General features: G+C 33.9%; 1 protein-coding gene and 1 pseudogene across 8 annotated transcripts; one reads left to right on the plus strand and one right to left on the minus strand.

The window, feature by feature from the left end:
* The first annotated feature begins 18,213 nt into the window (after positions 1-18,213).
* On the plus strand, positions 18,214-22,428 carry LOC107951968 (uncharacterized). 8 transcript variants are annotated; one of them, XM_041084758.1, is made up of 4 exons: positions 18,214-18,368; positions 19,544-19,622; positions 19,815-20,028; positions 20,252-22,428. In XM_041084758.1, the coding sequence occupies exon 4, from the start codon at positions 20,289-20,291 to the stop codon at positions 22,122-22,124; it is 1,836 nt and encodes a 611-aa protein (XP_040940692.1). In that variant the 5' UTR covers positions 18,214-18,368; positions 19,544-19,622; positions 19,815-20,028; positions 20,252-20,288; the 3' UTR covers positions 22,125-22,428. The 8 variants fall into 8 exon arrangements, with proteins under 8 accessions (XP_040940692.1, XP_040940683.1, XP_040940689.1 ...); XM_041084749.1 differs by having other exon boundaries at positions 19,815-19,960; positions 20,094-22,428; XM_041084755.1 differs by having other exon boundaries at positions 19,815-19,960.
* Positions 22,429-22,487: 59 nt separating this feature from the next.
* Positions 22,488-24,913, minus strand: LOC107951969 (aluminum-activated malate transporter 9-like; annotated as a pseudogene).
* Between the last annotated feature and the right edge of the window lie 1,361 nt (positions 24,914-26,274).

Raw genomic sequence — 26,274 nt, forward strand, 5'->3', positions numbered from 1 at the left:
CTTTTTGAGCCTATCATATAAGGGCTTACATAATTTGCGAATACATGGATAAAAGTCTATGACATAGTTGAGGCTTCCTAAGAATCTTTGCAATTGGATTTTATCAAGGATTTGATTTGGGAATTTGTTGGCGATTTCCATGGACCTTTCTATTGGGGTAATGGTTCCTTGTATAATGTAATGACCTATAAACCTTACTTTGGTTTGGAACAAACTTATGTTGGATTTAGAAACTACTAAACCATCACTTTTTATGACTTTTACAAAGATGGATAAATGCTTGAAGTGTTTTTCTAAATTTTAGGAAAACACTAATACATCATCAATATATACTATTGTAAATTGAGAATATTGGTAAAAAAAAAATCTTTCATTATTCTTTAAATTTTGGATGGAGCATTTTTTTTAATCCAAAAGGCATGACATTTCATTCATATTGTCCAAATGGTACAGTAAATGACATTTTATATCTTTCTTCTTCTTTTATTTAGATCTGCCAAAATTTGGATTTCTTGTCAAGTTTTGAGAAAATATTTTCATTCAAAGTTTTTGTAATAAATCTTTTTTATTTGGTATTGGGTACCTAATCCATTTTAAGGCTTGATTGACAGGTTTGTAATTAATTCCTAATCTTGGCGTTCCTCTTTTGAGTTCTACATTTTTCATTACATAAAATGTTGAACAACTCCAAGGAGAAATATTTTTCCTAATTAATTTTTTATTAAGAAGATATTGTATTTCTTTTTTACAAAATTCTTCCATTTTTTTGTTCATTTGTATTAGTCTTACTTTTGTTGGTATTTCTCTTTCATCAAAATTATTTTCATATGGTAATGTTACTTCATTTTTTTTCCTATTTCAAAAGCATTAGGAATGTCAGAACAAATTATTTATTCTATTTCTTATTTGATTTGATTTATCCTTTTTTTGGACTTCTCATTTTTCTAATTGTTCAGACAATTTTTTAAAGCATATTTCTTCTTTCAAAAAAGAGATTTGTTTTTGTTTATGATTAATTAAATTATTGATTTTCCCATTATGGATAGATAAAGATTTTAATAAGCTGAAATTTCTTATTTTGGGTTTTTCTACAAAAGGAAACTCTACTTTAGTGTTTAAAACTTTGGTAGAGATTGAATTGTTTGGTACTTTATATGGTTTGAGTAAGGATATAAATAGGGTTTCTAATATGACATCTTGGGTAATATCTTTTACCATTAAAAAATATGTTTGATATTTTATACCTTTGTTATAGATTTCTGCATTGGGAATTTTATAAGTATTTTTTTACCTTTTTTTTCCGTTTGCATCTTTAAAAGATTCTGATGCTTTGTCATAATATTTTGTTGGAATTATCCCTTCTCTAATGCAGTTTTGAGCTACTCCTGTGTCAAAAATGGCTAGTGTTTCTAATTGAAATTCATTATTTATAATAATATTTATTTTTGTTAAATATCTTTGGATAGATACTTCAGTGAGAACCATCATATATTCTTGTGTATTTTCTTAAGGCTCGGGTTTAGTTTTTGACGAACTATTTTCTAGGATTTCATGTTTTAAAGTTTGCATTTGTTTTTTCATTTCTTATTGTTCCATTTAAAGCTGAGAAAGTTCCAATTTTATTTGTTATATTTCTAATTGTAATTCAAAATTTGTTGTAACACCCCTAACCTATATCCGTCGCCGGAGTAGGGTTACGAGGTATTACTGATCAATTCACAACATATAGCATACATTTATCAAACATAAAACATTCATTCTCATAAATCATTCAACATAATCACATTGTCTCTTATAAAGGTTTACGAGGCCTTAAACATGCTTTAGAAGTGGTTTGGGACTAAACCGATAACATATGAAAATTTTGGAAACTTAGAAAAATTTCAACCATACAGAGGTTAGACGCCCGTGTGAACAGGCCGTGTGCCTCACACGACTCCAGACACACCCGTGTCTTTGGCCGCGTGGAAACAGGGCATACATACTGACTTGGGACACACGGCCAACCATACGCCCATGTGCTAGGCCATGCCAAACGTGTGGGGTATACTGACTTATGCAACACGGCCAATTCACACGCCCATGTGCTAGGCCGTGTGCCAATTAGGGTGTATACTGACTTTTACCACACAACCAGTCAAATGCCCGTGTGTGAGACTGTGTGTAGCATACTGGCTTTAATTCAATTTCAACACCAGGGGACACATGGACGTGTAACATGACCGTGTGTCACACACGGTTGAGACACACGCCTGTGTCTCAGCCCATATGGACAAAAATAGGCCATTCACAATGCCAAATTGCCACCCCAACTTCAAAGTACCTACACAAGGCAAAATGGTATCATTTCATTCTACAATTAGGCAGCCAAAATCATCAACCAAATGCACAATTCATACCATTATAATTTCATCTATTCCAATTCTCAAATCACTACCATTTACTTAGCCAAATACATGCCAAAACAATATCAAACAATATGCTTCATTTATCATAATTCACATAACCATTTTAACTTCCATAATGTCCTGGTTACAATCGTGCCAAAACAAACCAAAATAAGCTATCACTCATGGCTATATTTATACAAACTAAAACATATACATTTACAAGCCATTTCTAATAGCCAAACACACATCAATATTAAAATCATTTACAAGCCAAAACTCATGGCTATAATCACAACCAAAATACCACATCTAGCCTATACATGCCATATACTAAAAATGTATAATTCAAAAGTACCAACTTAGATTTGATAATGCAATGATGTTCCCGACGAGTCCCGAATCTGAGCTTGCCTTGATATCACTATAAAACATGGGAAAAATACACAAAGTAAGTCAATAAGCTTAGTAAGCTCATATAATATAAACTTAACTAATCACAAATACAACATTCATCAATCTAAACATATTATCATGTACTTTATGATTACTAACAAACCTTTCACCTACTTATTCATAAGCTTATATACAAACTTTGTATCTTCTTAGATTTTAAGCTCATAATATACATATACATACCTGTACCAATCCATAACAAGTTCATACATACACAGAATGCAGTTGAATACTCAATATCTCGCACACTAAGTGCCATACTCGATATCTCTCACACTAAGTGCCATTTTCACTATCTCATACACTAAGTGTCATACTCGATATCTCACACACTAAATGCCGTACATAGTCGAAGCTATCTCAAATCGCACACTAAGTGCCATATATAGCCGAAGCTATGTCGATTCGCACACTTAGTGCTACCAATAGTCGATTTGTCGTCAAACATAACTGTAGTCTCGTATATACAATTTATGCAATATTAAAGCACTAAAAGCATAATTATAACAGTGCTTAATACATATGAACTTACCTCGTATTCGGAATTGACGGATCGGGTCGACTACTCAATAACCTTTCTTTTCCCCCAATCTAAATCTGAATTCTTTCTTTCTTGATCTATATGAATTTAAAATTAACTTATTTAATCAACCATTCATTCAATTTAGTCCAAAACATACATTTAGGCCTATTTGCACATTAGCCCCTAAACTTTCACGCTTTTAACAATTTAGTCCTTATTTTACAAAACACAAATTCATATAATTTAAATAAACCCAAGCTTGATCGAATTATTTCTAGGTCCCTAGCAGCCCAAAACTTTCATTTATTTCACATTTCAACCACACAATTTGCACATTTCACAATTTAATCCCCATTATGCATTTTCATCAAAAATCACTTTACAAAATATGAAAATCTATCATCAAGCTTTCATATTTCAACATTAAACATTAAAGAACACATAGATTCAACAATGGAAACTCTCAAAATTTTTAACAATTTCAAAATTAAAGGTAAGGGCTAGCTAGATTGAGCTGCAACGATCTCAAAAACATAGAAATCATTAAAAATGGGACAAAAATCATACCAATATGAGCAATGGAAGCTTGCCTGAATATCAAGTATAAAAATGGCTTCTCTCCTTATGAAAATTGATGGAAGATGATAGTTGAAGATGATGATATATCTGTTTTATTTATTTTTATCATTAATAACCTAATTACTTAATTAACCTTCAAAACATTTAAAAATTACCAAATTGCCAAGCCAACTCATCCCACTAACTCATTAATGGACTATTAACCACATAAGGACCTCCATTGTAGGGTTCTATAGCTGTTAGACACCTTTAGCTAATAGAACATAAGTTTTACACTTTACACGATTTAGTCCTTTTTATCAAATTAAGCACTCAAACTGTAAAATTTCTTTACGAAACTTTCACATAGTAATTCTACCATGCTGTAAAATTTAATAAAATAATGAAATAAATATTTTAACTTCATATTTATGGTCATAAACTACTGTTCTGATTTGACTCAAAAACGGGCTGTTACAACTCTCCCCCTTAGGGATTTTCGTCCCTGAAAATCTTACCAGTGAATAGGTTAGGGTACTATTTTCTCATAGCTTCCTCGGATTCCTACGTAGCTTCTTCTACCCTTTTTCGATGCCATAATACTTTCACTAATGCGATTCTCTTATTTCTCAGCTCTTTGATCTCACAAGCTAAAATTCGAATCAGTTCTTCACTATATGATAAATATGATTGTATCTCAACTTCAGTTATAGAAATAGCGTGCGAAGGGCCTGACCTATATCTTCATACCATCGATACGTGAAACACATTATGTATCTTTTCTAATTTAGACAGTAAAGAGAGTCGATATGCCACTGGCCCAACTCGCTCAGTAATCTCATACGGTCTGATGAATCACGGACTCAATTTCCCTTTCCGGCCAAACCATAATGTCTTTTTCCATGGCGACACTTTTAAAAACACTTTATCCCTGATCTGGAACTCAATATCTTTTTGTTTCAAGTCTGCGTAAGATTTTTTTCGATCCGAAACTACTTTCAAACTATCGCCAATTACTTTCACTTTTTCTTCAGTCTCTTTGATCAAATCAACCCTGTGAATCTTATTTTCATTGAGCTCACTCCAATACAATGGTGTTTGACATTTACGACCGTATAGAGCTTCGTACGATGCCATCTTTATACTCAATTGAAAACTATTATTGTAAGCAAATTCAATCAGCAGTAGATATTTCTCCTAGCTACCTTCAAACTCAAGAATGCAACAACGCAACATATCCTCAAGTATCTGAATAACTCGCTCGGATTGACCATCTGTTTGCGGGTGAAACGCAGTGCTAAAATGCAACTTTAAACCCAAAGTTTCTTGCAATTTCTTCCAAAATCACTAAGTAAATCTTAGATCTCTATCCAAAACAATAGACAGGGGAAACCATGTAATCTCACAATTTTGGAAATATACAACTCGGCTAATTTATCAAGCGATAAATCTGTACGTACTAGAATAAAATGAGCTGACTTCATCAATCTATCAACAACAACCCAGATTGCATCTTTCTTTTTCGGAGATAAGGGCAAACCTGATACGAAATCCATTGTTACTCTATCACACTTCCACTCAGGAATCATAATAGGCTGTAATAAACCTGACAACACTTAATGCTAAGCTTTGACTTGTTGACAAATCAAACATTTCAAAACAAATTCTGAGATATCTAGTTTATGCCGTGCCACTAATAAAGTTGTTTCAAATCGTCATACATTTTCGTGCTTCCCGGATGTACTGATAAACAACTACTGTGTACTTCATTTAGAACCTTCCGAATGAGCTCAGAATTTTTTGGTACACATATTCTATCACGAGACATCAACCAGTCATCAGCCCTATTCGAAACTCTGAATCAGTAGTCAACTCACACTGAGCTCGTTTTGCTTGCAATTCATTATCAAATTTTTGAGCCTCACAAATCTGCTATAGAAATAATGGTCTAGCTTTCGACTCGGCTACTATAGAACCATCATCAAGCAAAGTTATTTGTGTGTTCAAAGCACGCAAAGCAAATAAGGACTTTCAACTCAAAGCATCAAAAATTACGTTTGCTTTCCCCGGATGATAGTCAATCATTAATTGATAGTCTTTTAGCAATTCTAACCATATCGCTGTCGTAAATTCAAATCTTTCTAAGTCATCAGATATTTCAAGCTTTTGTGGTCAGTATAAATATGGCATTTTTCACTAAACAAGTAATGACGCCAAATTTTCAAAACGAACACTATCATGGCTAACTCTAGATCGTACATCGGATAATTCTTTTCGTACGGCTTCAACTATCTTGAGGCATAAGCTACAACTTTGCCTTCCTGCATCAAAACACAACCCAAGCCATTTAACAATGCATCATTAAAAACTATGAATTCTTTACCCGACTCAGGTTGAACTAACACTGGTGCCTCTGTCAATAATGCTTTCAACTATTCGAAGCTCTGCTGACACTTTTCTGACCACTCAAATTTAACATCTTTTTGAAGCAATCGTGTCATCGGAGTCGCAATCATCGAGAAGCCTTTCACAAATCGTCTATAATAGCCAGCTAGTCCCAGAAAACTACGGACTTTAGATACATTTCTCGGAGGCTTCCAATCTATAATCGCAAAAATTTTACTCAGGTCAACTCGGATACCTGCGGCTGAAACTATATGTCCCAGAAATCCAACCTCTCTTAGCCAAAACTCACATCAGCTAAACATTGCAAACAACTATTTATCTCTCAAACTTTGTAACACAATTATCAAATGCTCGGCATGCTCAGATTCATCATGAGAGTAAATCAAAATATCATCAATAAACACAGCTACGAATCAGTCTAAGTACGACCTGAAAATCCAGTTCATCAAGTCCATAAAAACAGCAGGTGCATTTGTTAGTCCGAAAGGCATGACAAGAAATTTGTAGTGTCCGTACCTTGTTCTAAATGCAGTCTTTCGCACATCTGAGTCTTTAACTCGCAAATGGTAATAACCCGATCTCAAATCAATTTTAGAAAACATTGTTGCCCCTTTTAACTGATTAAACAAATCATCTATTCATGGCAAAGGGTATTTATTCTTTATAGTCACTTTATTCAGCTGTCTATAATCAATACACATTCTTATCATGCCGTCTTTCTTCTTTACAAACAATACCGGTGCATCCCAGGGTGAATAACTCGGTCGTACAAAACCTCTATTTTCCAATTCTTGCAATTGAGCTTTCAACACTTTTAATTCTATTGGAGCCATTCTGTACGGAGTTATCAATATCGGCGTTGTTCCCGGTACTAATTCAATACCAAACTCAACTTCTCTAATAGGTGGTAAACCCGGTAACTCTTCGGGAAATACATCTGGATACTCACACACAACTGGTAGCAATTCAATTTTTGTTTCTGTCACTTCGTATCAAGTACATAAGCAAGATAAGCTTCACACCCCTTTCTCACAAATCTCTGAGCTAACATAGACGAGATCACAACTGGCAAACTATTCAGATAATCAGATTCAATTCTAATAGTCTCATTATTCTGACATTTCAGTTCGATAATCTTTCGTCTACAATTCACAACTGCATTATGCATAGTCAGCCACCAGAATCACGACAAACTCATTGAATGGTAGAATTATCAAGTCGGCCAAAAAACATTAACACCGAGTCATCGAAGGACAATTCTTACAAATTTTATCGACCAAAATAGACTTACCTGAGGGGTTCCAATACTTTAATTTCAAACTCTGTAGACTCGACATGTAAACTCTTTTTAAATACTAAATTCATACAGATATATGAATGGGTTGATCCAAGATTTATCAACGCAACTATATCAATATCAAAAAGAGAAAAATTACAAGTAATAACATCTGGCAATGATGCCTCCTCGCATGCACGAATAGCATAAGCTCGGGTAGGTGTTCGTGCCTCAGATCTCACAACAGAATCTCTCATCACACCTCTACCACTGGATACATTTCTCATATTTCTTGGTGGTCTCTCTCTCGCTGTCGTATTACTCAATCTTGCATGTTGAGATTTATCTTTTTCATTTAACTCAGGACAGTCTCGGATAAAATGATCTAACGAACCACAACTGTAACAAGCTCTATTTTTATTTTTCATCCAACAATCTCCAAAATTCCTTCTTCCACACTGTTGACATTCGGGTTTAACATCTTTCACGTTGCCAACACTTGATACCGATGTAGCTTGAGCTTTAGGACTAGTTTATTGCTTTTCGCGATCTCTATTGGAATATCTCATTGAAGTGATCTACGATTAAAATAATCTATGGGTTTCTTCGATAAGGAATGATAAGGTTTACTCATCGATATCTTCCTCGAATCTTTAGCCTCTGAATCAGCCTTTCTTTTTTCTTTGCTAAGTTCCTTGGCTTTGCAAGTTTTGTCTACTAAAAAACAAATTTCTTCAGTTCTAAAATTCCAACGAGAAGTTTAATGTCTTCATTCAACCCATCTACAAATTGCTTTCACATGATTTCTTCAGTGGAAATATATTCCCGAGCATACTTGCTCAACCGTAAAAATCCTCTTTCATACTCTATCATGGTCATTCGGCCCTGTTTCAACTCTAGAAACTCTTTATGCTTTTGATCAAGGAACCGCTGACTAATATATTTCTTTCAAAACTCTATCTGAAAGAATTCCCAAGTCACTCACTCTCTTGGTACTACAGACACCAAGGTATTCCACCATTGATATGTTGTGTCTCTAAACAGTGAAACAACACACTTTAAACATTCAACTGGCATGCACAAAAGTTCATCAAACACTCAAATTGTATTTTCAAGCCAAAACTCTACTCTCTCAGGATCATCATCAACATTAGCTCTAAACTCTTCAGCCCCATATTTACGGATTTTGTCAACATGAGGCTTATTCAATCCTAAAAGCTCAACTCCTTGAGGAGCTACTGGAATCAGTTGGGGATTAGGAGGGGGTGGAGGTTGTTTAGAAACCGGGTTTGTTTGAATATATTGAGTGAACCATTCGTTCATCATTTTGAAGAAGGCTTTTTTAGCCTCTCCTCTCTGGCTCCCCGTTACGGGGTCTACAATCAGATGGAGTTGTCTCTTGAGCGAGAGCAAACATATTACTCTCAACCTCATCAGCTATAGCTTGATTGGGATCCATTACTATACGAAAACACAATTTAAGTTGTCAGGAATCATCACACTATTGCAGAGTATATATGGCATGTATAGCTAGACTATCACACACGCTATGTTAGTTCTAAAATCGACTAAACTGTAGCTCTGATACCAATAAAATATAATACCTCTAACCCGTATCTGTCATCGGAGTAAGGTTACGAGGTATTACCGATCAATTCACAACATATAGCATACATTTATCAAACATAAAGCATTCATTCTCATAAATCATTCAACACAATCACATTGTCCCTTATAAGGGTCTACGAGGCCTTAAACATGCTTTAGAAGTGGTTCGGGACTAAACTGATAACATATGAAAATTATAGAAACTTAGAAAAATTTCAACCATACAGGGGTTAGACGCTTGTGTGAATAGGACGTGTGCCTCACACGGCTCTAGACACACCCATATCTCTGGCCGTGTAGAAATAGGGCATACATACTAACTTGGGTCACAAGGCCAACCACACACTCGTGTGCTAGGCCATGCCAAACCTGTAGGGTATACTGACTTATACAACATGGCCGAGTCACACGTCCGTGTGCTAGGTCGTGTGCCAATTAGGGTGTATACTAACTTGTACCACACGGCCAGTCACACGCCCATGTGTAAGACCGTGTGGAGCATACTGACTTCAATTCAATTTCAACACTAGGGGAAACACGACCGTGTAACATGAACGTGTGACACACACGGCTGAGAAACACGCTAGTTTCACTGCCCGTATGGACAGAAATAGGTCATTCGCAAGGCCAATTTGCCACCTCAACTTCAAAGTACCTACACAAGACAAAATGGTACCATTTCATTATACAATTAGGCAGCCAAAATCATCAACCAAATGCACAATTCATACCATTATAATTTCATCTATTCCAATTCCCAAATCATTACCATTTACTTAGCCAAATACATGCCAAAACAATATCAAACAATATGCTTCATTTATCATTATTCACATAACCATTTTAACTTCCATAATGTCTTGGTTACAATCATGCCAAAACAAACCAAAATAAGCTATCACTCATGGCTATATTTATACAAACCAAAACATATACATTTACAAGCCATTTCTAATAGCCACATACACATCAATATTAACATCATTTACAAGCCAAATCTCATGGCTATAATCACAACCAAAATACCACATCTAGCCTATATATGCCATATACTAAAAATGTATAATTCAAAAGTACCAACTTAGATGGTTGATAGGCGATGATGTTCCCGATGACTCCCGAATCTGAGCTAGCCTTGATATCACTAGAAAACACAGGAAAAATACACAAAGTAAGCTAATAAGCTTAGTAAGCTCATATAATATAAACTTAACTAATCACAAATACAACATTCATCAATCTAAACATATTATCATGTACGTTATGATTACTAACAAACCTTTCACCTGTTTATTCATAAGCTTATATACAAACTTTGTATCTTCTTAGATTTTAAGCTCATAATATACATGTACATACCTGTACCAATCTATAACAAGTTCAAACATACATGGAATGCAAATGAATACTCAATATCTCGCACACTAAGTACTGTGCATAGCCGAAGCTATCTCAAATCGCACACTAAGTGCCATATATAGTCGAAGCTATGTCATTCGCACACTAAGTGCCACCAGTAGTCGATTTGTCATCGAACATAACTATAGTCCCGTATATACAATTTATGCAATATTAAAGCACTAAAAGCATAATTATTACAATGCTTAATACATACAAACTTACCTCGTATTCGGAATTGACGGATCGGATCGACTACTTGATAACCTTACTTTTCCCCCGATCTAAATCCGAATTCTTTCTTTCTTGATCTATATGAATTCAAAATTAACTTATTTAATCAACCATTCATTCAATTTAGTCCAAAACATACATTTAGGCCTATTTTCACATTAGCCCCTAAACTTTCACGCTTTTAACAATTTAGTCCTTATTTCACAAAACACAAAATTCACATAATTTCAATAAACCCAAGCTTGGCCGAATTATTTATAGGTCCCCAACAGCCGAAAAATTTCATTCATTTCACATTTCAACCACACAATTTGCACATTTCACAATTTAATCCCTATTATGCATTTTCATCAAAAATCACTTTACAAAACATAAAAATCTATCATCAAGCTTTCATATTTCAACACTAAACATCAAAAAACACATATATTCAAAAATGGCAACTCTCAAAATCTTTAACAGTTTCAAAATTAAAGGTACAGGCTAGCTAGATTGAGCTACAACGATATCAAAAACATAGAAATCGTTAAAAACTAGACAAAAATCATACCAATATGAGCAATGGAAGCTGGGCCGAATATCAAGTATAAAAATGGCTTCTCTCCTTATGAAAATCAATGGAAGATGATAGTTGAAGATGATGATATATTTGTTTTATTTATTTTTAACATTTATAACCTAATTACTTAATTAACCTTCAAAACATTTAAAAATTACCAAATTGCCAAGCCAACACATCCCACTAACTCATTAATGGACTATTAACCACATAAGGACATCCATTTTAGGGTTCTATAGCTATTAGACACCTTTAGCTAATAGAACACAAGTTTTGCATTTTACACGATTTAGTCCTTTTATCAAATTAAGCACTCAAACTGTAAAATTTCTTTATGAAACTTTCACACAATAATTCTATCATGCTGTAAACTTTAATAAAATAATAAAATAAATATTTTAACTTCAATTTTGTGGTCCGAAAACCACTATTCTGATTTGACTCAAAAATGGGCTGTTACATTTGTAATTTGTTTGGGTTTTATTTTTTTTCATATTTATTAAATATTATATCTTGTATATTGTACATTTGTGATTGACTAAAGATAATTTCTTTTTTCTTTTTTTGGTTTATCTTTTGATGAGGATTTTAATTTCAAAATATATTCTCTTTTAAGTTTTGGGTGAAACTAATTAGTTCACCATGTGTAAGGTTTTCATATGGAGTAATACCTCTATAATTTTCTCTTATTTGATTTCTAAATTTTTCTCCTAATAAAGTAGGAAGTCCTGCTAGAAACTTTTCTTTCCAAAATGGTTGTTGGCTATCAGATCTTTGCATGACTTTAGTGATAAAGACATTTTTATACCATTTAAAATCAGTTAACTTTTTGCATTTTAAATTTGATAATAATTCTGAATTTCTATCTTTAAGATGAGAAGGATCTCCTATAAAATGTTTAGAATTAAGAAAATCAAAGTTGCTATTGCGTCTTGGATTTCTCTTCCTTATTCATCCAAAATAATTCTTCATTGATCATCTTTTTTTATTGTTTTCAAGATTTCTTCTTCTTGGGTCTTTGTGAGTGCATAGCCCCACCATCCTTTTGATTGACTAGTAAATCCAACATCTAAAAGATTAGCTATAGCATGATCAATTAATCCATTTTGGTTTTGCGTTTTATAAACATTTGAAACCATTGTCATTTGTTATAGTAATCTGAGAATATTGCATTCAGAAATTTCATCCATATTCTATTCATAAATTGTATTAGCATTGTATTTATTTTGGAAAATGAGATTTTCTTCTATAATAAGATTAGGTGCAGTGATTTTTAGATAACATAATCTTTTTGGTTCTTTCCAAGCTATTTTGTTAATTTTTTGTTCATTTGACTAGTCAGATGGGGAAGGTCGGTGTAATGTATTTACTGACTATTGTGCTTGCATTAGGGTATTGGGTGCAACTAATTCAAACTTGTAACTTTCCAAAGCATCAAGTCTATTTTGGATTTATGTTAAGAAATCATTTTGGGATTTTGGAAAAGTTTTAAAATTTCATAAGGTGTAAATATTGGTTCTTTAGAACTTTTTTCTGTTGCATCTTTTATTGGTTCTTTCTTAATCGGTTGACTTTCTACCAAATTCTCAATATAATCTAATTGCTTTCCTATTGTATGAAGACTAATATTTGTACAGTTGTTTTGTTCTACTATCATTTTAATGTTTTTTTATGAGATTTGTTGTAACACCCCTAACCCGTATCTGTCACCGAATTAGGGTTATAAGGCATAACTGAACCATACACAGCTAAAAGAATTATCAATCATTGTTATTCATGCTTAAGAGATTACAACTCAATTATACAAAATATATTTACATCTCTCTCATAGCATTTGATTAATCAAAATCATAACATAGATATCTATATGACAAATTCCATGTATAAACATTAAGGCATTCAAACACAAATATTGAATATATGCCAATATATCTAATTAACATGACGAATCATTTGTGCATATTACAAATCAAACAGGCTATTACATTAATGATTGTCTAAACTCATAATCAACTTTAAGTCAAACCATATAGCCGAATATTACTTTAATGCAACTTATTTAATGCACAAAGTATTCAAACCATATTACACTTCAATCGCATACTAAGTAAAAATCATACATAAACAGAACTCACAAAACCAATTAGACATGATCACATCATTTTGACCAAACCGAGCATCATTTAAAGTTCATATTACTTTTTTTGTTACACCAATACAAAATTCACTATTCATTTGGTCATTTATTCCAAAGCATTAACCGAATATAAACATGCTTATTATTCATGCTATGCTCAAGGTTACATTTTCTTCATTTTAGCCTATCACTTCATATGCATATATCCCACTATGGAAATGAATTAATATACATATATACCAATCATAATTTACACCTTAAATCAATTACATTATAAATATACCTTATCATATATATATATATATAAATATCATACCAATACATTATATACATATACATATACAAATGTCGAATCATGATTAGTTAATATCCATCACTTATAATTTATCACCTAACCAAATACAAATATATTTACCCAAACACAAAACTTATATACCATGTAACAAATATATCAAAATAATATCTTACTAAGTTTGGACATAATCAAATATCCATTGATGCTAAATCACATGTAATACCTTAACCGAACCTAACAATCAAGTTCACATGTATATTTCATCTATGCATAACCATAGCCAAATCAACCACAATTTCATCCAAAATCATCAACCGTTTCCAAAGCAATTAACAAATATAATCTTAACTAAAGTTTCATATACTCACATAACATATTAGCCATTTTCGCATGGCTTAATATATACATACTTCAAACTTGACCAAAAACAACCTAGCTTATACATGCCATAAGTTCAAATGTAAACTTATCAAATACCAACAATGGTCGATAGTGTGATGGACTTTGCTGATGATCCCCGAGCTCGTAACTAAACTTCAAAATCTATAAAACAGAAACAAACATAACACACAGTAAGCTATTAAAGCTTAGTAAGTCATAAGCAAATAAATAACTCAATATCAACTCATTTTAATCAAACTAGTTTATACTATCGTATTGCATTTATTTTCGAGCTCCAAAAATTCATATATAACATATACTTCCATAAACAATTTTTACCTTAACCAAATGTACATGTATCTATTATTCAAGTATCATTAAATTTCAAACCATGGTACAATTGTATAATCTAACTTACATAAATTCATATACATATATTTATAAGATCGAATGTAATCATTTATATAGGTTTCCATATAAGTCACCATTATAATATCACTATACAAACCTTTGGCCGAATATACATTTCACAAATAAACATACCTTATTTGCATCACAAATCAAATAAACAACTTACCTTATTTCAAATAAGGAATAGGTTATTATATGCCTGAGCACCCTTACTCATTTTACACATTCAATCACAACCTATCGTTGCCCGTTGAACCATTCAGAATCAAATACATGGTCTTACATGTTATCTCATATTGATGCCACTGTCCCAGATTGGGTCTTACATGAATCAAATACGATGCCGATGTTCCAGACATGGTCTTACACGTAACCACATGCATCGATGTCAACGTCCCAGATTTGGTCTTACACGAAAACACATATTGGATCCTATGTCAAGGCATATGTATCCTAGCTATTCCTAAGGTTCATACGGGGCTTTCGGACATCGTAACTCGATTGAATCAAACTCGTACACTTAGCTATTAAGCATATTCAATTCAGCTATCATATACATATTTTTATATTATACATTTCAGCATATATAACTCATATTTAATCAAATAAATAATATCTATTTGCTTATAAACTTACCTCAGAAAATGAAAATCGAAACAGGACGGCTAATCGACAACTTTAGTTTTTCCCCGATCCAAATTCGATTTCTTTGGTTCTTGATCTAAACATATTCAAATTAAACTCATTCAAACATATTTTCACTCAATTTAGTCCAAAAACACATAAATAGGAAAATTACCATTTTACCCCTGATATTTTACACTTTTTACAATATAGTCCAAATCGCATAAAACACAAAACATGCAAAATTTGACTACACCATGCTTAGGTCGAATGTTCCTAGTTTTCATTCAAGTCCATACATTTCATTTATTTTACATTTTAGTCCTTCAATTTATTATTTTTGTAATTTAGTCCTAATTACTCAAAATTATCAAAAATTCCAATACAAAACATATCAATCCAAAACATATCTTTCATATTTCATCAACTGACATCACATAGCTCAAATATTCATCAATGGCATAACTCAAAATATTCGTCAAAATAAAAAATTCAAGCATGGGCTTTGTACATTATACTGCAACGATCTCAAAAACGTAAAAATTATCAAAAACAGAGCTAGAACACACCTTGAATCAAGATTCAATAATGCCGAATACCTAAGCTTTCTTTTCTTTTCTTTCTTTATGTTTTTCGGTCATGAAAATAAGAATATGAACTATGGCTTTTAATTTTTTAATGTTTTATTATAACATATATTAACATATTATTTAATTACATATTTAACCTTTATTATATAATATGAATTCTTTATAATGGTTGTCTACAACCGTCCAACACCTATTATTATGGTCTAATTGCAACTTAAATGCCTCCATTTAAAAAGACAACAACAATTCAGGCCCTTACACTTTAAACTATGAAGTTTTCCTTTTACACGATTAAGCCCTTTTTTATTTAATCGGATACTCAAACGATAAAATTAAATCACGAAAATTTCACACATATAAATTCACACATAATAAACATAAAAAATAAATTTTAAAATATTTTTCTGACTTGGATTCGTGGTCCTGAAACCACCATTCTGAATAGGGTCTAAATCGGGCTATTACATTTGTTCTCCTGCATAGAGGCTTTCATTCTTAAAGGATTTACTTTTATTCCAGTATTTTTATGAAGATATTGAACCTCCATTAAATGAGGATGTTGGGATTCAACTTCTCCTTTATTGGTCTATCATAGAGTATTATGTTTTATTGTATTAATAGATTTTGAATAATATTCTTCAAACCATTCAAAGAATTTTCTATGAATTTTATGGATATTCATGAATTCATAATATTCCCGAAGAATGCTTTCTTTTTTATCATTATAATTTTTAAAGTAATCGTCTCTTTTTTGTTTATTTTTATTGGAATAGAAGTATTTTCTACACCATTCCTTATTGAACAAATATTTCTAAATTTTCTCCTTGTCTTGCATTATTAGTCATTGATGAGTATGTTGGTGACATATTAAGTGAATTTTGGGGACTTTCTTCCTGTCTGGCATAAATAGGTTGAGCTATATTTGAGGAATTATCTATTCCTTGTAAATTGGTTCTAAATGTTGTTGGGATAGAAGAGACAGAGGCTCTAGCTATCCTAAAATCTGCCATTTGTGTTTTTGGATTTGATTCTTCTTCTAAATTTAACCTCTTAAAAGCTGTGCTAGTACTTCCTATTTCAAAGGAATGACTTGGAGGCATTCTCTGTGGCCTGTTGAACATCAATTCAACTGTGTCATCTTGGTGTTAGGAAATTTCACTTAGTGAAGTGTTTCTAATTGGAGTTGATGCCACAGGGTCAGTAGCACCTTTAAGTTTCCACCTATCAGGAAGGTTGATTTCATGCCATTGTATTGTTAATGAGATTGTGGTATGAGATATAGAGGTATATGTTTCTATTGAAAGGGTTTCTCCTTTTGAGCTTTGAAGTAAAGCCTTGATATTGACTATAGAATACATAGCATTAAAATGTATTGGTCAAAGCTAGTACTTCAATCTAGGAAGCATTTTGTAATTATGAGTATGAATTTGAATGGTCAAAGATTGTAAAATATTTTTATCAGTTAAAGAAACCATAAAATTTGAGTAACAATTAAAATGTATTGGGCCAATACATAGGCTTATTTCTATAGTTCCTAATAATGAGTCATTAAACATAATGTGTCTTTGGTCTCTTAAAGACAATTAAAATTGAGGTATTTTTGGTGGCTTCAACATTAAGAGGTTTGACACCAACTTGGACTAATCCAAAATAGACATATTTATATTTTTGTTCTTTGAGTTTATTAATGATGATTGCATCTAATAATTTGATTGTTTCATATTATTTTTAATAGGTAAACTCCTTTCTTTTATTTTTATAACGTAACTATAAAAAATATTTAAATTTTTAGAAGTTGTTTTCTTATAAACTTGGTTTGTTGGAACTCTTGGGAGAGTCCAATTATCAAATATTTGAGGAACATTTTCATAATGTTTTTCTTGTTCATTAACAGTGTTATTTGAGGTTTGGTCAAATTATTAAAATCTATTGGAAGCAAAACTTACAGAAAAATTGGTTCTTCTAAGGAAGGGAAACATTCTTTATTTTCTTATTTCCTACAAGGGAGTTCTACTATCAGTATTTCTGGATTACTATAATTACCTACAGTGCTACTTTGTTCTTAGCACGTCTAATCCATAACTAATTGAACTGTGTATCAATACTCAATAAAAATAATAATACATTAATAAAAATAATTAAATCATAACTCAAAAATATTAAAAACAAATTAAATATTTTTAAAAATTACAAATACCTACCCTCATTTATTCACATGAAAAAATTTTAAAACACCGAAACATATTGTGGACTGCCTTAGAGGTGAGTAGAATATAAAATATAGATTAATATCTGAACATTTTAAAACCCTAAAAGTAGCACGTGAAGCTATACATGACACGTGCCAACAACATATGAAATTCTACCATTTCACGTCCTTTTTAGCCACTCTTGTGTGTCACTCGCTTGGTATTTTCGCCGTTCATTTCCATCTCTCTCTCTGTTGCCGCGCGCCAAAGCCCTAGAAATCCCCCCCATTCGTACACGCCCTTTTCTCTGATCAAATCCTTCAATCCAATTTCAAGGTAATTCTTTCCTCTCTTTTTTTTTTCTTAAAAAAAAGAAACTTGTTATTCCTTTCAACAACTCCTTTTTTTTTCCCCTTTACAAATGCTTAATATTCTTAAAATCCCGTCCAGTTGCAGACTAGCTGAGTCTTCCTTTCCTGACTTATACACCCACACACACATACACACATATGCATGTTAGTATCTGGGTCTGTTTGGTTGCCAAGAAACTCAAACCCGTAATGAAAATTCAGTTAGAAAAAGTTAGTTCCTTTTTTATTTTATGTTTTGATCCAAGAGACGTGAATTCTTAGAAAACCTCAATTGAGCTGAATCCAATACGTTTAGTTTAATTTTTTGAAAAAAAATTGGGAATCATCGAGGAAGAAATCGGTGTTATTATTAATTATCATTCCTTTCATATACTTTTCTCAGGGAAATCCGTTTAGTTTTAAATTATTTGCGATAAAAATGACTTACTTCTTTTTTCTCTTAAGATGAAAACATTTCTTTTTGGTGATTAATTTTATCACCAGGAATCTAGCCTCAACTGTTTCATAGATCTTGACTCAAATTGTTGTTCTTGATATTCTTTTTTTTTTTTTTAGTGATTGCTTCAGTTATGATTTGTTACTGATATATACTTTTTGTAGGATTTGTGGATAAATATTGGAACTCATGTAGTTATCTTTTCATAATTTAAGTCCATTTTTAATTTTTTTTGCTAAATTATATAAATAAATATATTTTTCATGTTGAGTTGGTATTGAAAAACTACTTAGCTTGAAGGAGTTTAAGTAGATCAAATATGGTATTAAAGACAGTGATCATCTTTCATCATGTGGGGCCTTCTTACCATGTCAATAATGAAACTTTTACTACTGTTATGTTATATGATTTCAATGTTATGTTTGATTCATTAGCTTGGCTTCTAACCCCCATTATTGATGCTGTATTTGGCTGCTTATAAAGGAGAGAAAAAAGAAAGGATCTAATTGTTTTTTTAATATTTTGCATTCCTTGAAATGTCCTAAAAAGAAGAACAATTCATGTCTATAGCCAGCTTTAAATTTGTTCTTCAGTTCTCCTGCATTTAAATATATTATTTCAATGAAAATCTATCACCTTCCTGCACAAACTAACTTGTGTTTAGCTCCCCTCCTGATGCTTTGGGTTGATCCTACCTCTGACAGGACTACTGTTTGCTTTGGCTGGCTGATGAAGTTTGTTCTCACTTTGTTCCTGGAGTAATAAGATTATATTTCCATCCTGGTTAGCATATTTATTCACTTTATTAAATACTAACAGTATGTTTTAGACATTAGAGGTCTAACCCCTTTTATAAATGGGCTGAAGTTAGCTTGATTAGAAGCTAATTTTGTTTTTCCAAAGTTTTAGTCTTTGCTTATCTTAAGTCTAGTTGCAGTTTATTTATCAAGCCTCAACTTTCTTATTTCTTTTCAGTAACAGGATGGTGGAGCACCATGATGCTGTTCTAAACTTGTCAGGTCGCACGGGTTCACCTTTTTCTGCTTCAACTGATTGGCTAAAGGGTTAAAACACTTTTAAGCTAATGGATCGTTGCGACACTTCAGGATTTGTTAGTGGGGGTGGGGTTTGCTCACTGAACGACTTCTAACCTTAGTTTTGTGGCTAATTGTCTTCACCCGGAAGTCAGGTTGATTGCATATTGCAATTGGGATTTGGTCTGCATATAGTTATTTGGTTTTTTCTATTTGCTAGATGGACACCAGGTTCTCACACTTGGGTTTTGCTGCTAATTATTCTGCCAATGCCTTCAAGATTTTGGGTAGTTCAATACAAGTTGGAGGAAATGGGGCTGCATACAGCACAGATACTGATCTTCGTCTTGATTCCCCTGGTTCTTCAATCCCTTGCAGGTCCACTGCAAAAGGAATCAAGAGGAAGTGGAATTTGATGGATGGCTCTATCGGTGAGCAAGTTGGGTCATTGTTGTCTCTTGGGCTAGGTGTCTCCACAAGTTCCTCAGACAGCAAGGGGAGTTCAACAACAGCTTGCACCACCACATCTTCAGCAAAAGAAGCAGATGCAGAGTCCTCAATGGATATCGAATTGGACTTTACCCTCCATCTTGGGAATGAAAAGGTAATCAACCCCAAGAAATCTGCTAGTTCAAATCTCAATGGCCAGGAATTGCAGCCGAAAGTTGACCTGGAGTTAAGTCTCTCCACTGGGCCTTCTGAATCTGAAATCACCGGTGTCCATCTCAGCTCTTCTCCTAATCAGTCGGGTATGGAGATGCTCATAGCTGTTGATGGCCCCCCAAATTCTGATGAAGGATCTACCTCATGTTGCTTGAAATCTGAGATTGGCTTGCCACGATTGCAGAGTGTACCAACAAAAGCAACTAGCGTCCTTTTCAAGGAGGTTCCAAGAAACATTGATCTTTCTTCCATTGTTCCAGACCTTTCTTCAAGTATGATCACCCCAACAAAAAGCTCACTCACCTGCACTTCTGGGATAACACGGCAACAACAGCCACAGCAACGCTGCTCTAGTTCAAAGGTATGTCAGGTTGAAGGATGTGGAAAGGGAGCCAGAGGTGCTTCTGGTCGTTGCATATCTCATGGTGGTGGCAGGAGGTGTCAGAAACCTGGCTGCCATAAGGGGGCAGAGGGCCGGACTGTGTACTGCAAGGCCCATGGTGGCGGTCGGCGATGTGAATTTCTTGGTTGCACTAAGAGTGCAGAAGGTCGGACTGATTTCTGTATTGCCCATGGTGGTGGTCGGAGATGTAATCATGAGGGTTGCACTCAAGCTGCCAGAGGTAAATCTGGACTATGTATACGTCATGGTGGTGGGAAGAGATGTCAAAAAGAAAATTGCACGAGGAGTGCTGAAGGCCTCTCAGGACTCTGCATTTCACATGGAGGTGGCCGTAGATGCCAATTTATAGGATGCACAAAAGGGGCACAAGGGAGCACAATGTTCTGCAAGGCGCATGGTGGTGGAAAGCGATGCACATTTCTAGGGTGTACCAAGGGTGCTGAAGGGAGTACCCCTTTCTGTAAGGGTCATGGAGGGGGAAAAAGATGTGCATTCGAAGGTGGTGGGGTTTGTACTAAGAGTGTGCATGGGGGAACCAACTTTTGTGTAGCACATGGAGGAGGTAAGAGGTGCGCTGTGCCTCAATGCACAAAGAGTGCTAGGGGACGCACTGATTATTGTGTTCGCCATGGTGGGGGCAAAAGGTGCAAGGTTGAAGGGTGTGGCAAAAGTGCACAAGGTAGCACAGATTTCTGCAAGGCACATGGTGGAGGGAAGAGATGCTCCTGGGGCCATCCTGGGTCAGAATATGGCAACCAACATTCTGGTCCCTGTAACTCTTTCTCAAGGGGCAAAACGGGTCTCTGTGCACTCCACAGTGGCCTGGTTCAGGATAAGAGGGTTCATGGTGGTGATACAATTGGGCCTATTGTCCATGACCCTAAACTTAGCAAGTCTGAGAAGATGAAAGAGATTGTTACCCCCGAGGATATGAATGTTGACATCATGGGAAGTGGCACAGAAACAACTTGTTCGGGTTTGAATCAACATAGAGTTCCAAAACCCTGCAACTCTTCCGTGGAAGGAGGCTTCTCTCCATTTGTTCCTGAAGGTAGGGTGCATGGTGGGAGTTTGATGGCAATGCTTGCTGGTGGTTCTGGTCTTGGTTCAGGCAACTGCGAGGTTTTGGCTGGTAATCCATCAGAGCCAAATAAATCTCATATGGCACCCCAAAAGTGGATGTAACTACAAGTTAACAACAATTGTCAAAGTGGTGTTGGAAGTTGGCCTCCTTTTCTTTCTTGTTTGTGTCCTTTGCGTTAGTCCCTAAGTGTTAGAAAGTCGTGGTCATTCATTGGTCTAGATGGTGATATGACAAATATGGTGGAAAATGTAGGAAGGGGATATAGTTAGCAATTAATCAGGTCTTTGTTATTTATTGTAAATATTTAGATATGTCCAGCAGGTTGTTGTGAATACAGGTAGTGCCTGTATGGTCTGTCTGTTTGTCAAACATCATGATTTTAATAAGGCTTTCATTGGAGTGTTATTTTGGTTTCATCATCTCTTTAACTTTTGTTACAATATCAAGTTATATACTATAGACCTTCATGCTTTGAACTTTGCTATCTTTGAAAGTTCATCATCTGCTTCCACCAAGTTGTCGACCCTAACTACAAATTCAATGGGTAATGAAGTAAAGGTGATAAGTGATAATGCAGCAGTGCTCTCGAGTGCTCTCATCCGAGGCAGCACAATGTCTGTGCTAAAACCACATGCATCTACTTCTCTAGATGGCCACGAATGCAATCTTCGCGATTGTTTCCCCATCATCTCGTGGTACAATTTCAATTTCGTTAATTGATTCAAGCTCTTTTCAATGCTTGCGCTGTCGAGATCATCCAATGGGTCCTGGAGGTTACCTGGGGTCAATGACACAGCATGTGACGGCTTCTGAAGTGGCTTGTATGAGTTATGGGTGGCAGAGGAGGGTCACAATGGGAGGAGCTACGAGTGCTTGTCAATGGCACGTTGGAGTCGCTCAGTTGAGCTGTGAACCCTCTTTAAGAAGGAGACTTTGAGGCTTTGTTTCATGTTGCAAATGTCTTTCCCCAAGCTCCTCACTAGCTCTGCGGCCTGGTTTGCTGCATCTAAGATCTCCTACCGGAACATGATTCGCAGGTTGTAAGGTGCCTGAAAAACCATGGAAGAGGAGCTTAATACAACAGTAATTTTCATTTACTAATGTTTATATATCACAAATCCTTTTCAACCAGGTCATAGGAATCTATTTTGTATGCCCATAATTGTGGTACCAGAACAAATGCATAGCACATAATTCCTAAACAATTTGGATTCCTTGTCCTTTTCAACTTTTTAGTGTTCCTTTATTACAACAAATCTGGACCCTCGATGTAAGTGTTTTAGTTGCATAATCTTAGGCATAAGGCATTATTCCTAGGCTGCTTTCCTTTGTAATGGTACTGCAATACACATAGTTAAAAGAAACTTGAACCCGACTTCGAAAACTAGCTTCCCATGAATGCCGAGATCGAATACCTGAATCTCGGAGTGAAGAACACCATGGAGTGCCATAACCTCATAAGCACAGTATCTCAGAACTGCTCCAACTTTAACATACTCTGACCATGGATAAAAGAAGTGTTGGACCATGTGGTGGCTCCCATTTTGCTGCATTAGCCTGATGAAATTTTGGAACTTGAAGATTGTTTCAATCACTCAAATGGTGATTAGGAAACATGCAAATGCACAAAAAGAAAATTTACCAAGGACTTGAATTTGGCCGATGAATTCAACGAGGCTGATGGCTTGGCATTTTCGGTAGGCAGGTTCATCAGGGAACTCATCCAACAACATTGCCTTGGTGAATTCTTGATGATCTAATCCCTCATCTTCTAAATATCTCTTCACACATTCTGAATTTCCATTATAATTGAGTTATTTATCATCGGATCGGATTAACATCGTGCTTAAAAACTTCCATTAAAGAGATTTATTTACCTTAAAGATAGGCAGCCAGCAAGTTAAAGTTGTCGACAAGCTCTTTGAGTAATTGCTCCCCGGACCATATAGGAAAAACAAGCACGTTCACGAAGACTGCCATGAAGCCTCCGATGGCAATGGAGTAGAGCCTATCCATGGCAGTTCTAATCGGGTTCCCCATTCTGTATCCAGAGACAATTATCAATCAATAGGTGTAAAGTACGACCTCGAAACAGTATTCGTAAGGAACAAATGATGGCCAGAGTTTCATGAATGATGTAATAGCCCCTGCACATAATTGTTTGACATTAGCATATATACATTTCTTCTCTGTGGATGATGAAATCGAAGATATACTACCAATGAAGAAGATGCTAATTCCAACTATTATAGGCTCCACAAGTCGGCCGGTAAGTAGAGCTAACTGAGCAACTCCAATAGCTAATAATCCTGCAAGCAAGCTTCCAAGTGCTCGGTTGAATCCTCTATTAAAAGTTGAACCTTGGCAAATTTCAAAACAGGTGCTAGACATTTCACATTATGAATGTGATACATACATACATACATACATACCAACAGTGTATTCAAACATCATGGCAACAGTGAGGATGGACCAAATGATATCGGTGCCAAAAATTTCATAAGGTCCTTGTACTAGTATCAACAAAGAAACCAGTAGAACAGCAAGTCCAACTTTGAATGAAAATGTTACTCTGTTACTATCTTCTTTGCAAAATTCCCATAAATTGAATATCCATGATTTGCAGGAAAACCCCTTGCTTTCTTGTGGACTTTTAGCTTTAGAAGCTGTTGAATGTTGATTTCCACACTACCCCTCTTCCCATTCATTCTCCAATCAAGTAATGTAACTCTGCTTCAAGTTCTTGGTATTGTTGAGCTAGTTTTTTAGTTGAATTTTCTGATTAGATTTTCCCGGAAAATTATGAATTACTACAAGAATTGAGCTTGGAGGTGGATGTGTATGGAAGCTGGTTTTAAAGGGAAAAAAAAAAAGAATTATGCTGCAATAATAGAAGAGTAAATGGAGCTTATAATTGAGGATAGAGATGCTTAAACCTCAATAATGTTGCATGGATAGAGAATTAGAATCTAAAATAATTCCATTGCAAATGCATATTTCAATACCCATTTTTTAACTCCTGTAAAATATATTTCCTTTAGTTAAAACATCTCTTTCCAATCTCTCAATTTCCATATTAAGTAAATGTGTCATTCTCATAAAACAAATCATAGTAATTTAATCCTTTCAATTTTAAAAGTGAAAAATTAAAAATAATTAATAACAAAAATCAATAATTTTCATCTATTGTATATAATAATAATAATAATAATAAGTAAAACCCTTAAGGTTTACCTGTTATCAATTTTAAACTAAATTTTAAAATAATTATATTAAAAATGTATAAAATTTTAAAAAATCTAAAAAAAATTCAAAAAGGATATATAAAAAAACTTTAGCTATATATATATAGATGGAAAGTGTAAATTTTGAAAGCTGAATTTTTAAATTTTTCAATCGGAAAAGAATTTATCCGAATGCACAATTTTCTCTGATAGTTTACATCCATCTACCTAGAATATCATAATAAGGTATATCCATATATTTAGAATATTTGAACATGTTGAATATAAGTGTCAAACACCGTCCGTGTTCGGAGATGAGGGTAGGGTATTTCAAACAAGAAGCTTACTATTGAGATTAAAAAAGAGCTCTTACTTTCTCCATTAGGGAATATTTTACCTTGTGTAGGCTGTCAAGATTGTGTACAACTTGGTAAAATTAATTAGACATTGAACTAGAATTTGGTTAAATTAATTAAATATGTTGATAAAAAAAAGTTAATTGGTTAAATAGGTATTTTTTTTAATTTAAGGAAATATGTTATTTTTAAATAAAGAAAAAGTTAGTGAAAGTGTGTCCAGCTAAATAAGTTTTTTTGTTGACATGTTAAAAAAAAACACACCCAATTGGACGCGCTTTCTTTGTAATTATCGGAAAACACATCTAATTGGGCATGTTTTTCTTGATATATTAGCAGAAAAACTCATCCAACTGGACGCGCTTTCACACACACACTCTATAAAACCGATCTATTTCCTTAAATTTTTAAAAAAAAATCACTATTTTGCCGATTAATATTTTTTTAATATATTTAGCTAATTTAGCCTTAGAATTTAGTCAGTCGTCCATTATCTCCCATATTCCGTTATGTTACTATATTTTATCGATAAGTGTTAGATATAGTGTTTTAAGAAGAGAATATAAATTTAAATTTCAGAGATGATATGGTTGAGAAATGCAGTCATAAACTTTAAATATAAATAGTAAGATAAACATAAAAAATACTAATATATATATATATGATTAGGA

This window comes from Gossypium hirsutum, chromosome A02 (genome assembly GCF_007990345.1).
Source record: "Gossypium hirsutum isolate 1008001.06 chromosome A02, Gossypium_hirsutum_v2.1, whole genome shotgun sequence".
NCBI classification, from domain to species: domain Eukaryota; kingdom Viridiplantae; phylum Streptophyta; class Magnoliopsida; order Malvales; family Malvaceae; genus Gossypium; species Gossypium hirsutum.

What these genes read in the sequence shown, in the direction of transcription:
- LOC107951968 (XM_016887165.2), top strand. Translation starts at nt 20,094, where the DNA reads ATGGACACCAGGTTCTCACACTTGGGTTTTGCTGCTAATTATTCTGCC.